The following is a 15,041-nucleotide window of genomic DNA, read 5'->3' on the forward strand; positions in this document are numbered from 1 at the left end:
TCACTACTACCCCAGTGCATTTCAGACTTAACCACTTATTTAAAAACTCTCCTCACATCAGATATTTTCCGCTCGTAAGCCAATTACCTTCATGTTGTTCCAGCTCAATGCTTCTCAGCAACTGGTTTGTGGATTGGTGCTGATCTGCACGTGTCTTTGCTAGACCATGTCAGTTAGCTGGAGCAAGGAGCATGCTGACCAAGTGTGGGAATCGGCAATGTGGATAGATGAGTAGCCATAGCCAGAGGAAGATGGGGTGGGGGGGGGAACATGACCAAGTGTGTGATTAAAGCCGGGGTTGAGAATATGGCCAGGGCCATGGTCAGAAACATGGATGTGTGTGGCCAAAGCCAGAGGTAGGGAATTTAGCAGTAAAGTAACAGACCAAAACTGCCAGGAACTCATAAGAGGTTCGTATTAATACACAAAGTGCTAGAGGAACTCAGCAGGTCAGGCAGCATCTATGGAGGGAAATAAACAGTCGACATTTCGGGCCGAGACGTCGACTGTTTATTTCCCTCCACAGATGCTGCCTGGCCTGCTGAGTTCCTCCAGCACATTTTGTGTATTGCTCCAGATTCCAGCATTGGCAGAAATTCTTGTGTCAGAGGTTCATATTAGTTTAGGAAGGTAACCAACTAGTCCCTACCATTAAAATGGTTGAGAAACACTGCCCTGGCTCTTGAGCCTCTGCCAATGGGAACAATTTCTCTCTTTCCACTCTGTCCAAACCATTTACAGTTTCAGACTCTCTTGCAACCTCCTGTTCCTAGGAGAACAACCCCTGCATCTCCAGTCTATCCACACAACTAAAGTCCCTTGCACAGGAATCATTTTGGTAGGTCTCTGTCCAGAGTTTTCAAATCTTTCTTGAGCATGGTGCACAGATATAGTGACAATACTCCAGTTGTGGCTGAACTAGTGTTTTATGAAGCTTCATTATGATTTCCTTTCTCTTTTATCTTGTTTTATTTAAAACCCAGGGTCTTATATGTTTATTTTAACTACTTTATCATCCAGTCCTGCCACTTTCAACAAACTGAGCACATACACTTCCAGCATAGCACAGTGGCGCAGCTAATAGAGCTGCAGCCTCACTGTTCCTCAGTTCAATCCTGACCTCAGGTGCTGTCCATGTGGAGTTTGCATGTTCTCCCCACCGCGTGGGTTTCCTCTGGGAGATCCAGTTTCCTCCCATATCCTAAACATGTATGAATGAGTGGGTTAATTGGCCACTAGCATGTAGGTGAGAGGTAGAATCTGGGGGAGTTGATAGAAATCTGAGAAGAACAAAAGAGGATTAATGTAGGATGAGTGCAAACAGGTGCTTGATCGTTGTATGGACTTAGTGGGCTGAAGGGCCTAGTTCCATACTGTATAACACTATTTCTGTTCTTGTATCCATTTTAGAATTATTACCTCTAGTTTATATTGTCTCTTCTCATTCTTCCTACTAAAATGTAAAACTCCTCATTTCTCAAAATTACATTTCATCTGCTGTCTATCCACCCACTCCACCAGCATGTCTGTACCTCCCTGAAGTCTATGACGATCCTCCTCACAGTTCACTACAGCAGTGTCATTTGCAAATCTGACCTATACACTTGAGTATAAATCATTCTCAAGTGATGGTCCAACACTGACCTCTGCTCTCCTCCACTGAGGAAAAACAAATTTACTACTGTTTTCAGTTATATAAAAACTTTTCCCATCCATGCTGCAACAGCTCATTTCAAAGCTTATGATGTCATCTCATAACATGTTGATGATGTTGATTATGTGGCACCTTATCAAATGTCTTTTGCAAGGCTGTACAAACCACATCAGATACATTTCCCCTTTCAACACTTTATATGACTTCATCAGAAACTCTCATCAGGTTAGATAGAAAATAAATAAAATTATATTTTGGAAGAGGAAGCTTTGTTGATCAGTTTGCATCTACAATGACATGGCATGTAGATTTAGGTCAGGAGCATAATTAGGACATTTATTTGCTAAAATGGTTGGTCCTTTAAAGTGCAACCCCTTTGGTGGGAAAAAACCAAGCAGTCTTGTTTGGTATAAGTATTAGGGAAACCAAGACAAAGAGGAGCTGAATGGCTTAGCTTGGTTCTTGTGTTCACATGATTCGGAAATGCAAATTCCCAATTTTTGGCATGTTCAGAATCCAGGTTAAGTGACTAATTTTCTGTTGAAAATAAAATAGTGCTTTGCATTAGTGAATCAGTGAGATACCTGATCAAGATGGAATGAACCATCTAACAATTTTTATATGAAGTTGCATTCTGAAATTTAATCAAAAATGAAGTCTTATATTCTGCAAATATAGAGTTTCAACATTTGCCATCTGTATTTGCCTACTACAACTAATTCTATTGCAACAACTGGGGTCCTGTTGTCAAGACAAAATTACTACCACAGAATTAATCTGGTGTATTTCAAAACTGTTAATTTTAGTCATGACACAGCGGTGTGCTTGATAGGCATGAAACATCTGACAGTGGAACAGTCACCAACCCTCCGTTGGAAACTTCAATTACATCCGAGAGGCTCAAGGCATCAGAGGCCAACGGGTTGCAGGGAAGACAGAATGGGGAGAAATGGATGGATCAGGGGTTCAGCAGTTTGGATGGAAAATGCATCAGGAGACTAAAGATGAATCTTAGTAAGAGCCTGATTAAACTTCCAATATGATGTGAAATGACCTGAAAGTTGATTTTACAGCATTCTTTTCCAGAGAAAGGGTTGGGCTGGAAAGTGGGGGGAAATAAATGCAATTTCCAGTTGCATAAAAATGAAAAGGAACATGTTCTAGGATTGCAATTTCTGGGCAATTGATCTTTAAATGTTTACCTTTTCACTACCACTCACCATTTATTTTAGTATCAAAGAAATCAACATAGGCTCAAAGGTGAACATTAGTTTTCCAATATGCTGTTTACTAGCTGTCATACCTCAGGAGTGGGAGCTCTTGATGCTCCTTCACTTGATGCTCCTTCACTGTCTGTAGAGGTGCTTTCACTCTCTGAATCAGAGCCAGAAGAATTCCCAGATTCACTTAAGTTGTTTAAGCCACCACTGGAATGTCTTGATAAAATATTATCACTCTGGGGCAGCAAGGAAGCACTATGGAATAACAAAAAAAATTAAGTCTGACAGGATGACATGTAGTTTTTAAAACGTTGATTTAGTCTATACAGAATTATAGGAAAATAATTAAACTGCAGTTGTCCTACTACCAATGATTTAAACGTGATTTTAATCATGAAGAGGTTCTAAATTAATTCAATACTATTTTTAAAAATTGCAATCTTAGCTATCACTTTATTGAAAATAAAACTTAAGTGTCACGCATCAGGTGGTGAACACGAGGGGAAAACGGAGTGCCCCAACCACTATGCTTGCTGATTTCAGCCCAGAATAATTTTAAAGTAGATGTCTCAGTACCACACAATAAAGGTATACAAGATTTGAAGATTCAAAACACATAGCAGCCAGTTTTACACTACTTCAATATTATGGCAACTATGATAATTCATGCATCACATCTTAGATTAAAGAAAAAACTGTTATTGTGCAACAAAGTCCTGAATAATCTTTAACAATTTTGCTGCTTTCATTGACTTATGCTTGACATATCAATTCACAAAATCAGAAATTTAGTTAGCAAGGTAAAAATGTAGTACGTAAGAGGTTTTAAAATTCAGGTCTACTGGCAAGGTCGATAATGTGGAGTTGGTGGTTCATTGATTAAAAATTAGAATCATCCACTTAACAAAAAGACCGTTGTAGGCTTGAAATTGTGTCACATTTCATATACAAGAACTAATTTTAGCTATGTCACGGACAGGGAGCTAATAAAAACTGCTGAGATACAGGGACAGATGGGAATGAACTCTCAGGGCACAGAAGTCTTAAATGAATTACTTTGCAATCTTCACTCTTGTAGACAGAGCAGAAAGTACAGTAAGTTGCACTGAAAGGATAAATGATTTAAATAGCTGAAGATGTCTTGGATAGAATTAAGAGTCTCAAATAAATAGGTTTGCTGACCCATGAAATATCTACTTGGGGAGAAACAGGAACAAAGGAGCAGGAGTAGGGCACTTAACCACTCGAGCCTGTTCTTTAATTCACTGAGGACATGCTGATCTGTGTCCTAACTTCATGCTTTCACCTTTTGGATAATGAATTAATGCTAATGACTGACAACATCAAAAGCTGTTTGGGGAAGGAAGGGAGTACCAAGCTTCTACCTCCCTTTACATGTAGACGTGTTTCCTATCTTCACGAGCAAAAGGCTTGGCTCTAATTTTTAAAACTCTGTCCCATAATTCTAGATCCAAATAGTGGAAATAGTTTCTCTCTATCTACCCCTTCATATGCTGATAGAATTAAGAAGGGTCATATACTGAGTCTTTAACGACTGGGTATTGTTACAAACTTTAATCTTTAGGTGAAAAAGTAACCAAATTAAGTCCTCTTAAGATTCATGGCCATTGCTGCCAAAAGCACAACTAAGTAGAGCTGAAGGTGCACATCCAAGGTGACAACGTAAAACCAAGTACACTATTTTGCATCCAGAGGCGAAGTACTAAATAATATAAATCATGCTCAATATCTTTTCATTGTCAAGGAAGAAGGGATGATCATTTTCTAGCTTTATCTACCCAAATCAATTGTTGTTATTACTTGGCTGCTGGGGAATTGGCAGGGGTTGGAGACTGTTATGGCTTGTAGCTGTGAATCATTTTTAGCATATCATGATAACGTGATTCAGGCTCAGTGGATCTTTCCTGTCCATCGTTATTCCATCACTAAAAAGTTTAATGTCTTATTCATTTGGCCCATTTTTATTCCTTGGAGTAAAAGCTTTTTTAAAAATTCATTCCCAACTACTATTACTGCATTCATGTTTTTTTTAAAAAAGCTATTCCTATTCAGTTAAACCTTTCATTTATAATAGGCCAATTTCAGTCAATTAAACTAGGAATTTCAAGTTTCAGTGAATTTTCCTCAGCCAACAGGGCAAAATTATCACAGGTCATAGGACTATGGCAAACACCCAGAGATCTCCAGTTTTATTCTTTGTCTGTATGACAATAGCTGATGCAGCTGGGCAGCAATTGAAGCAGTTAAAGGCAGTCCCCAGGTTACGACAGGGATTCCTGAGAACTGTTCGTAACCCCAATTTTTCATAAATCAGAAATGAACATAAACGGCACATGGAAGAGGATCACAGAAACAGCTGTGACGGGAGAGTGAGCAGGCGCTGCCAGCCCACCTCACTACTGGCTCAGTGAGGCGAGAGAGATTGCTCAGTGCTCCGAGCTCTGCTCGGCTTGACCCAGCTCCCGATTGTTGTGGCTTGGGGGAGGTTTGGGGGGTGGCGAATGAGGTGAGAAGGCACACGGAAATGGCCCGTTCCCACCCAGCAGAAGATGCCTGCAGATCTGCATCAGCCGCCAAATCCATCCCACCAGTCTCCCAAATGCTTATTCATATGTACAGGGTGTCCATAAGTTGGGCATTCATAACCCAGGAAGAGCCGTAACCGGTCTCTGGGAAAGCAGGAAGAGGGAAGGGAAATCAGCAATAGATCTTCTAATGTTTGCCCAATTGTTCTGAACTGTGTAAAATTCAAAGCAGCATGCAACAATGATTTACATTTTACTGTAAAGTACCTGCACAAAAGGGAAGCTGCAATAGTGGTAGGTCCTAGGATATTGTATTGAAGAGCCAAAAGTATTGAACACACAACAAAACATCTAGACGTGAACAGAAAAATTAGGTACCTTTTAGGAACAGAATTAGGCACTGTTTTTCCGTGACCTGCATGAGAAGTAGGGAAGGGTGGGGGTGGGGTGGTACAGGAGGGAAAAGAAGGTGGAAAGAGAAGCAAGCAAATCAGTTTCTTGGTTACATATCAAGAAAATGAGATCACACCATGCATGCTTTCCAAAGTATTTACATCTCCTGAAAGCAACTCTTTTCTTGTATTCATTGAATAGAGATATTCAGCAGAAATTCAAAAAAAAAAACTAACCTGATCCCCATCACTGTCATCACTACTGCTGATCTGTAGGTCATGTTCAAGCGTCCTGGAAATAAATTTGCATAAAAATTAGCAAACAGACCACAGAAGTTCACGTTTGGTAATTTTGTCCATTTTTAGTTAGTCACCCAGAAGGATTTCAAATTCAAAGTTTTTTTTCCCCATTCTTTTTATTAAGTTGAAAGGTACATTTACCAGCATCCCACTAAACCCCACATACTCTGCAATGATTCAGTGAACGAATACTTACAAATAAATATATAAATGAGTATGTGAATTAATGCCATTCAAATGAGGAAGGTGCAAGTTTGAGCTCTGGTTGGCCTGAGACTTCTGGGGTTGTGGGTTCTTCACCACCTCATACAATGCATTTAGCTCTTGACTACAGCTCTCCGGTTAAAGAAAATGAAGACTTCTTCTGCTTTATCTTAACCTGGCTTAAAGTTATGCCTCAACTAACATGACTGAAATAAATTAACATGTCATGTATTTTCCTTGCCATTTGTGCTAACTTGTAAGATATGGCTCCTAATGTGCCCATATTAGAACAATTACTGAACTTGTTGCACTTTGGAATGAACCAAGGATATAAAACATGGTATACCAATGCACTTCTCAATTTTTCTAAATTCCATTATATACAGCACAATGAAGCTGACTACGTTCTGAAATAAATGCACTTATTCTCTAAGAAGAGTGCATATCATCCAGTAATCTCCCTTAGAAATCATGTACTCAGGAAAACCATTGTGAAGTTGGCTTCTGAAGCGCTTTGAGAAACCCAGAGGATGTGACAATTGATAAAGGAAAGGTCCGCCTCTTCTGTAGTTGCCGGTGTAATTACAGCATGCGCTTATTCACAGGAGGTTCAAATTCAGACCAGGAATTTCATGAACTTACTTGAGGCATGCTAACCATCACTTAGGAGTGGGCAACAAAAATGAATAAATATTTCATTCCCAGACTATGAAGCTCAATGTTACTAAAAAGGGTTTATTTGGTCAGTATCACTTCTTGTGCAATTCTGAGGGTGCACTAGAATTTGTAGGCAATTGTTGCTAAACCATACTAGGTCCAAACAAGTATCTTCCCACTGCATATGAAAAAGCCTTTTTGGGTACAGTTACCATGCATTGTTTGCTGCTTTTCTCCGCATGGAACCACATTCAATAACTGCATTTAACAACTAACAGGGTACTTTACACCACACAATAACCCAAAGACAAAACTCTGCAGAAACAATTGATACAATTATTGAATGTCAGAGCACAAAAATAGCCATTTGATCCAACATGTTTGTACCAATACTTTTCCCCACATTTCCCTCCTAGATTGCTCCCACATCTCTGCACTATCCAAATACCCTTCAACTATCCTTTCTCAAAAAGACAAAAATCCCTTTTGTGAGTATTTATGGAATCTGCTGTAGCAAAGTTGTGTCAGGAACTGCTCATTCCAAGTACTGTGTGAAGAAATGTTCTCTAACTCTTTGCTGTCACATTAACGTCCCTGTGTGGGTCTCCTGAACCTCCCAACCGGTAGGGGGATGACGTACAAATGCAAGCAATGTAAAAGACACAAAATTAACTTGAAGCAGTTAGGATGCTACAACTGGCCTTGGTAGCTCCGAGCTAGGGTTAAAAGGGGGACATTTTCACTTTTGATTACAACTGAGCGATCCATCCAGGAAATTATGTACATAGAATTGGGTGAGAATGGAATTAGGCTTGGTTGTAAAGTCCTGTGTGCACATCACTGCAGACATTCTCAGTAACTTGGAGGAGGCGTAGAAGGCCGCAACGTGGTATTCAGCAGTAGGCATTAGCCCCTTCAAGACAGGAGCAGAGAGGAGAGAAAAGGGGACTCTGAACTTTAGCTGACAATTGTTTCCAAAACTGAACAACCAACACAGTAAAATAACCCCATCAAGAATGGTCAAGAAAATAAACTTGTTGGCTTTAATATGTACTTAATTATACAGGTGACCTGAGGGAAGAATTTTTTCAAGGACAATTTGGGACTAACTTCACTTTAAACCAAAGCACCGACAAATTTATGGGCTGCAAAACTGTGTGATGTATCGTTCTAATCATCCTCTGGGGTGATCACCTAATTTGAGTATAAAATAGGCATGCCTGCCTGCAGACTTCAATTGCTATATATATCTGAAGTCTAATTTATACAGTTCATTGTTAAATCCCAGATGAATGCTTAATCCCTCATGTCAAGTAGGATCTCATCACTATAGGGGAATGTAAGTTAACCATTAGGCAGCCTCATACAGTCAATGTCAGAACAATTTTTTTTATATATCAAACATCAACTCTCTGATTACTACTCAATACAAATTAATTTATCCAGAAGTTAATTGTTTCACATGCTATAAATATATTGTTTAGTATCTGCTTCATTAGGATCATCTCCACTTTTCACTTTATAGCAATAGAATATTGGTTGCACAACACATTTATGTTATGTTTGTTATTCCCCTTCCTCTCCTTAAGGTGCTGCATCTCATCTTGGGCTTTTCACTATTAATCTAACTCCCTGCTCTTTTGCTTTGGCCCTGAAAATTTTTCCATTTCAAATTCATGTCCAATTCTCTTTGAAAGTTACTACAGTAACTACTACTGCTACCCTGTAGGTCTGAGTTTTGATAAAAATCTCTCCCCACTGACTTCCATTTGCCACCCTATCAGCTACCCCAACCCCCATATTTGGGCATTTGGGACAGACTACTGAACATCTAGTTGGTCATCAATGCTTTCTGGTGCATGTCTATAACTTGCCTTCTCTGGTTATTGAACCGATGGTTGTAAGATGACTCCTTGAACCACCCTTCTGAAATGACAGAAACTGGTGCATGGTGTGCTGATTTTAGCTGTGGGATGGTTGACTGTGATTTGGCTTTGAAGGAACAAGGGTATAAAGGCATGCTTGTTACCATATTAGTGAACTAGAAAGAGGCTAGAAGTCAGCTGCAAATATTTACAGTGGAGAAATCAGAGAGGCCAATAAATAAAAATCAATCCTCAATGAACACTGCTAATATCCTCAGAATTAAAGACTTTATGGTAAGTCAGCCAACATCATAGCTCTTGTCAGAGTGTGGGGAGGGGAGGGAAGGGGGGTGGGTTATTACTGTTTTCCAGGCTTTAGTAACTGCTACAGAAGAGGAATGATACCCAAACTACCTCACCTATCAATTGTGAATAGCAGCAAATCAACTACACAGGGGTTAGGAATGTCCCAGCCATATTGGAGGAGGAGTGCACCATTGATTAATTCCATAACAGATGTATTTGAGGCTTGCACCAGAAATATAGTTGTGTCAATAATTCCAAATTGTAAAAATGTCATAGCTACATTATAAAAGAGAATATATACTCACGGTTTCTCTGACTGTGAATTTTTTGGTGGAATCTCACATTTCTCTGCAAAGGAAAATACATACGAACACTAAGACTGACCTAGAAGTTTCATGCATTTACAGTTATTTCAGTCAACCCAAGATTGAAGTGGCAGTCTACCAAAAAGCTAACATGGATGTCCTGGTGCAAGATTCACCACAGCCAGGTACGGAGGTACAACAGGTAATTGGATGTATTATTTATTGCTAGGGAACTTGAATAAGAGAAAAGTAGGGAGGTTGTATTTCTGTTATATAGGGCATCGGTGAGACCACATCTGGAGTACCATGTGTCGTATTAGTCTCCTTATTTAAAGGAAGGTTTATGAGCTGGAAGCATTTCAAGGATACATTACTCGACTAATGCCTGGAATGGGCAGGTTGTCTCATGAATAAGACTTAGACAGGCTAGGCTTGCATCCAATGAAATTTAGGGGATTTGATTAAAATCTATAATATTCTGAGGGGCTTTGACACGGTTACATGGGAGAATGGTTTCCACGTGTGAGAATCTAGACCTAGGGATCACGATTTAAAAATTAGGCATCGTCCACTTAGGACAAAGTTTCCATGAGGCTCTGAGGAGCTCAGAGGGTTATAACTCTTTGGAAGTGTCTTTCTTAAAGGGAGGTGGAAGAAGAATCTATGAATATTTTTTATGGCAGAGGTAGCTATATACTGAATTAGCAACAGGGTGCAAGGTTTCTGCAGGTAGAAGGGAATGTGGGACTGAGATTATTAATCAGCTCTGCTATTTAATAAAGCCATTAGTTTATTAAGTAGTGAAGCAGATTCGAGGGTTTTGTGACCTGCTCCTAATTCACACATTCATATGTTCACGCCATTACGTAATCTATTCCAAAATTTGAGCTCCCAAATTACATTCACACACATTGTAGAGTCATAGAGCAATACAGCATGGATACAGGCCCTTCACCCCATTGAGTTCATGCCAACCAGGTGCCCACCCAGCTAGTTCCAATTCCCTGTGTTTGGCCCATATCTTTCTAAGTCCTGCCCCTCCGTGTACCTATCCAAGTGCTTCTTAAATGATACTATTGTACCTGCCTCAACCACTTCCTCTGGCAGCTCATTCCATATACCCACCAACCTCTTGTAGTGACATGGAGTTTAAACTCAGAAGTAACCAGCACAACGTTCATCACACCTAATCAATTCAAACACACAAGTGAGCCTCAAGCACATTTTGGCAACTGTAAAGTAGCTCCTAAACTCTATTAGGACCTGCATAACAAAAGGGACTTATCTTCACAAGTATAGTTATAGTGCTTTAGAACATTCCAAGGTTGCAAAAAGCACAATAAATAGGCGTGCCTTTACTCTTCTAACCAGAATTGATGAACTTATTTAAAGCTATTTTAACTGGAAGAAATGTAAACTTTCTTCACTTAAACACTTATGAAAATAAGAACTGGCAAAAATTATAACAATGTTAAGGAGCTATAATATCATTTCAGGAATAAAGTAGCCTGTGATTAGAATAGTTTTTGCTTCAATTCAACTGAAAATCTGGACTGTTATAACAAACTTGCACTTGATTTGGAACCAGCTGATTGAGTATCTCTGCCACTTATAATTCAGTGGCAAAGACCTCAGCCAACAACCCAGTGAAATTGTGGCTAGTCAACACTGAAGCAAAGAGTGATTTAAAGAGGTTAATGCCTTCTTTATAATGGAGGTCAGGAATTGAACAAAAAGCATTTAGATGATTCGATTCCTGACTGGCACTGTAATCCAGTGGATTTAGAAAACCAAGCTCCCACAGAAACAAAGACTGACATGGTCAAATTTATGAGGTCATCACAAACCCATCCACTCATTAATTGCTACTGAAGCATTTTGTGGTATCTCTGACTTTTTTTTAAAAACGTCATGCAGGCATAATGAATCCATAATTTTACATAAATTTGCATTTTCAGAGATAATAATATGCACATGTGCAGGTTATGAGACATGAAAGTTCACATTTGGTAATAGACTAACATGGAGGGTTTTGTTTTTAAAAAGCCTTATTCTTTTTACTTGTTCCCAGGACCATAAAATGAGCAGCCTAGATAAAAGTGGCAAAAATATCTTGAACAGTGGCTAGAAGGGAAGCAAAAGCAGCAGCTCCAAAATATTTGCCAAATACTGCTCCATGCTGCTTTCACATCCTTCTCCCTTTGCTCACGGATGAATACTCTGTAGTTTCCAAAAACAATTCCAGAGTTCAATTAAATTGGTTTAAAAAATGGGGATGTTAAAAGAAATTCAAAAATCTTGCATGTATTTTAGTCACATGGGGATGGTGTACCTCAATTGCTTTAAGTACCTCAACTTCCTTTCAGAAATCACAAGGTGTTCCACTAGTATCTTTCACTTTGCGGCCTTGATTCTCAAAGGAGATGACATGTCACTTATGAATTGCTGCTGATTTCGAGAAGTGGACACATCCTGGTGAAACAGTGAATACATTACCAAGCAATCAGAGTTATTTTGGTGCACAAGAATTGGTTATTGCTGGATAGTAGTAGTCCTTATTAGGTGCAATGTCCACTTCTAGAAATCTTCCAGGATTGAAACGATCTGCATGTTAGGCAGAGATCATCCTATAGTGCAACTCAGCAGACTCTGAGAATCTGCATGTGTGGCTCTATATCTCATCAGTCTGTCTTTCTTGTGTCTCCCTGATAACCTGTGATCGTATTCTGAATCTGCAGGTGAAAGTCAGGGCACAGTTTTGTATGGGAATTGCTGAGCCAGAGCATAGAAAAAAAAGCAGGTAGTGACACTGTTCTTTTTCCAGTTATAAAAAAAAATGCCCAGTGCACAAAATGAAATAAATTTTAATCAATGTATCAGGGAATGGCTAAATATCCAGAAACACTTCAATGCTGCAATTATTCTCTGCCTCCCTACCTGCATGACATAAAAACACAAACCAGACATCTGCCATTTCCTGTGGCTGAACTGAAATGAATGTTATGTGATTGTGAAAATGTTACAAAGTAATTATGGAAATACATACTTCTTTCAGTATGGGCTAAGGGTCCAGGTGCTGTTCAAAAATGGTACTAATCTCTTAAGCAGAATCATTATTCTACCCTCTCAATCACCAAATGAAGTCAGATTCTGGAATTTTATTTTAGTGCAAATAGTTTTACTGCTACAAGCTGATTCCCACTATAAATGCAATTTTTCCTTCAATCGTAAGAACCATTTTAAATTGGATAATACTACATCACGATAAAATAGGAAATTTTTTCAAAATGCAAAAGTGATAACTGGATTCATCTTCAGTTGCAAGACGGTGTATATACAAACACAAATGATAAATCAGATTTGAGAGATCACTCACTGTGTCCTACAAAGCCAGAAGGGACATGGGTGTCCTATAAAATGCAAAGGAACTAAGTTTTAGTACAATTTAATTTAATTCAGAAAGTATTAAATAGTTCAAATAGTTTCTCAGCATAGCAAATATTTTTCCCTAAAGCCACCCAAATAAAATTTATGATTGAATTTGAACTGTGACAAACATAATTCCTATACAGGACAGTTGCATATACTTTCACGTACCTTGTTTTGGAAAGGAAATTTTGATGGTTCTGTTGTGCTAGGTGTTTGGATGGCAGTGAGAGGTGGTGGCCATGAATGTGTCATTTCCTGTCAAAATACCCAAAACAGGTCAATGATGAGGTTATTTCCATCTTCATAATTAGGGGGATCCCAAGTAACAGAACAATGCTTAAACTAATTTGATATTAATGACTGTAACAAAATGTATTGATAATTAAACATGCTATGGTATCACAGATGCAAACACTTTTACAATGAAATCCAGAACTAGTCATTATATAAAGCAACAATGGGTAACAATATTAAAATACACAAGTTATTTACTTACACACACAAGTGAATAACATCCAAATGTGTGTGGATTGTACACACACAAATATTAGCAAAAGAGGGGGGAGGGGGGGGCAGGGGATTGTATCAACTGATTTCAATACAACTGGGAAAGTGCAAAATCTACCCCATTGATGCTCATAAAAGGTGAGCAACAATCCCAGTGGTATAAGTACTATACCAGCAGAAATAGTACAATTGTGACAAAAATAGTTTGCACATGCAATCTTGTTACAGATGGGTTCTAAGAATTTCAAAAATAGTTTATTGCTCCAGCAATCATTATTTGGAACAAAAAACTAAAACAAAACAATTCTTGCAATTTATTTGGAAAACAAAAACATTAGCATCTGATGTAAATACTTGTATAATGGCAGAATTACAAACACTAATTTATTTGAAATGGTTCACAATGCATCCAGGGAACATTGGTATTTTTCCACCTTTCTAGTCACAAAGCAAACAGGTCCATTGATAAATTGAACTTAAGTCCTAAAAACATGGCATGAAAGGTGCCTTTTCATAAAAGGACCATGTGTGTTCAATCACAGTGTTGCTACTGCTGATTACATTCGCATATCATCTTGAAACTTTTCAGAAGCTCTTGTACCTGAGCTAGTATTTTGCTCAGTTCCGCAAAGTCCAATATGCATCTTTATGTAAAGGACAAGTAAGTAGGAATTACACAGCCACAGACTATAAATGGAAATCAAGATCTATTTGTTTTTATATATTGCAACATCTTTTTCAGCAATTACTATGGGGAAAAAAAAAGCAGTGTTGTTGCATTCTATCAATTATCAGATCAATAACAACAGAAACAGACCTGTATAAAAACAATGCAATAATTAATAGCATTACACCTTACCTTCAGGATTTCTTCAACACAATTGACATCATTCGATAATGTTTCCTATAAGAAAACAACAATTCAGCATCCTGTGAGTATAATTAGCAGAGAAGCACTGAAGAAGCCATAATTATCAAGTAGTAAGCTCAAACAGTTTCAACTATGTATACAATAAAAAAAATCAAACCCTTTGTGGTAAAACTTACTGGATTTACTACTTGTAGTAAAAGCCATTTTATTTGGAAGCAAAGCAACAGACTACATTGAGGTAACCACTCACTTATCACCTCCATAACATACAGTATGTTCTTTGGAAGCCCTTGCAGTAACTGATTATGATTCTTAATCAAACACTTTTTAAATAGGAAAGTTAGCAAAGTGGCAGAGGAATGGCTCATATCTTTTGCTGCACCCTTCAAATTAATCAGCCATGGTCCCAAGAGAAAGTTGTCGGCTCCAGTTCCAATCCAGGTCTTGAATGTAAAAATCTAGGCTGATGGTACAACATAGCAGAGAGAGTACGTTGCACTATAATAAGTGCAATTTTGCAGATGAAACCGAGTTTAGTGGATATAAAAGATTCTATGGTACTATTTGAAAGAGCTGTGGCGTTATCACCATACTTCAGGCCAATATTTATTCCTCAATCAACTTCTTTAAAATAGATTACTTGCTATTATCACATTACAGTTAGAACCATCTTGTTTTCTTGCTTTCCCAGTTCTGAAAGAGGGTCTACAACCTGTTTCTATTTCCACAGATGCTGCCTGATCCTTTGCGTGTTCCCAGCATTTTCTGTTTTCATTTCAGATTTC

The 15,041-nt window shown here is 38.5% G+C and overlaps 1 protein-coding gene across 1 annotated transcript in view; it reads right to left on the bottom strand.

The window, feature by feature from the left end:
- The window catches only part of LOC127584056 (AF4/FMR2 family member 1-like), a 102,372-nt gene that overhangs the window by 23,306 nt on the left and 64,025 nt on the right, over positions 1 to 15,041 (bottom strand). Inside the window, exons 4-10 of the mRNA XM_052040596.1 lie at positions 14,245 to 14,289; positions 13,047 to 13,133; positions 12,826 to 12,859; positions 9,450 to 9,492; positions 6,050 to 6,104; positions 5,799 to 5,835; positions 2,958 to 3,028 (exon numbers count right to left, since the gene is read on the bottom strand). Coding sequence (XP_051896556.1) covers positions 2,958 to 3,028; positions 5,799 to 5,835; positions 6,050 to 6,104; positions 9,450 to 9,492; positions 12,826 to 12,859; positions 13,047 to 13,133; positions 14,245 to 14,289 — 372 coding nt within the window. The remainder of the gene's footprint in view (positions 1 to 2,957; positions 3,029 to 5,798; positions 5,836 to 6,049; positions 6,105 to 9,449; positions 9,493 to 12,825; positions 12,860 to 13,046; positions 13,134 to 14,244; positions 14,290 to 15,041) is intronic.

Source organism: Pristis pectinata, chromosome 2 (genome assembly GCF_009764475.1).
Source record: "Pristis pectinata isolate sPriPec2 chromosome 2, sPriPec2.1.pri, whole genome shotgun sequence".
NCBI classification, from domain to species: domain Eukaryota; kingdom Metazoa; phylum Chordata; class Chondrichthyes; order Rhinopristiformes; family Pristidae; genus Pristis; species Pristis pectinata.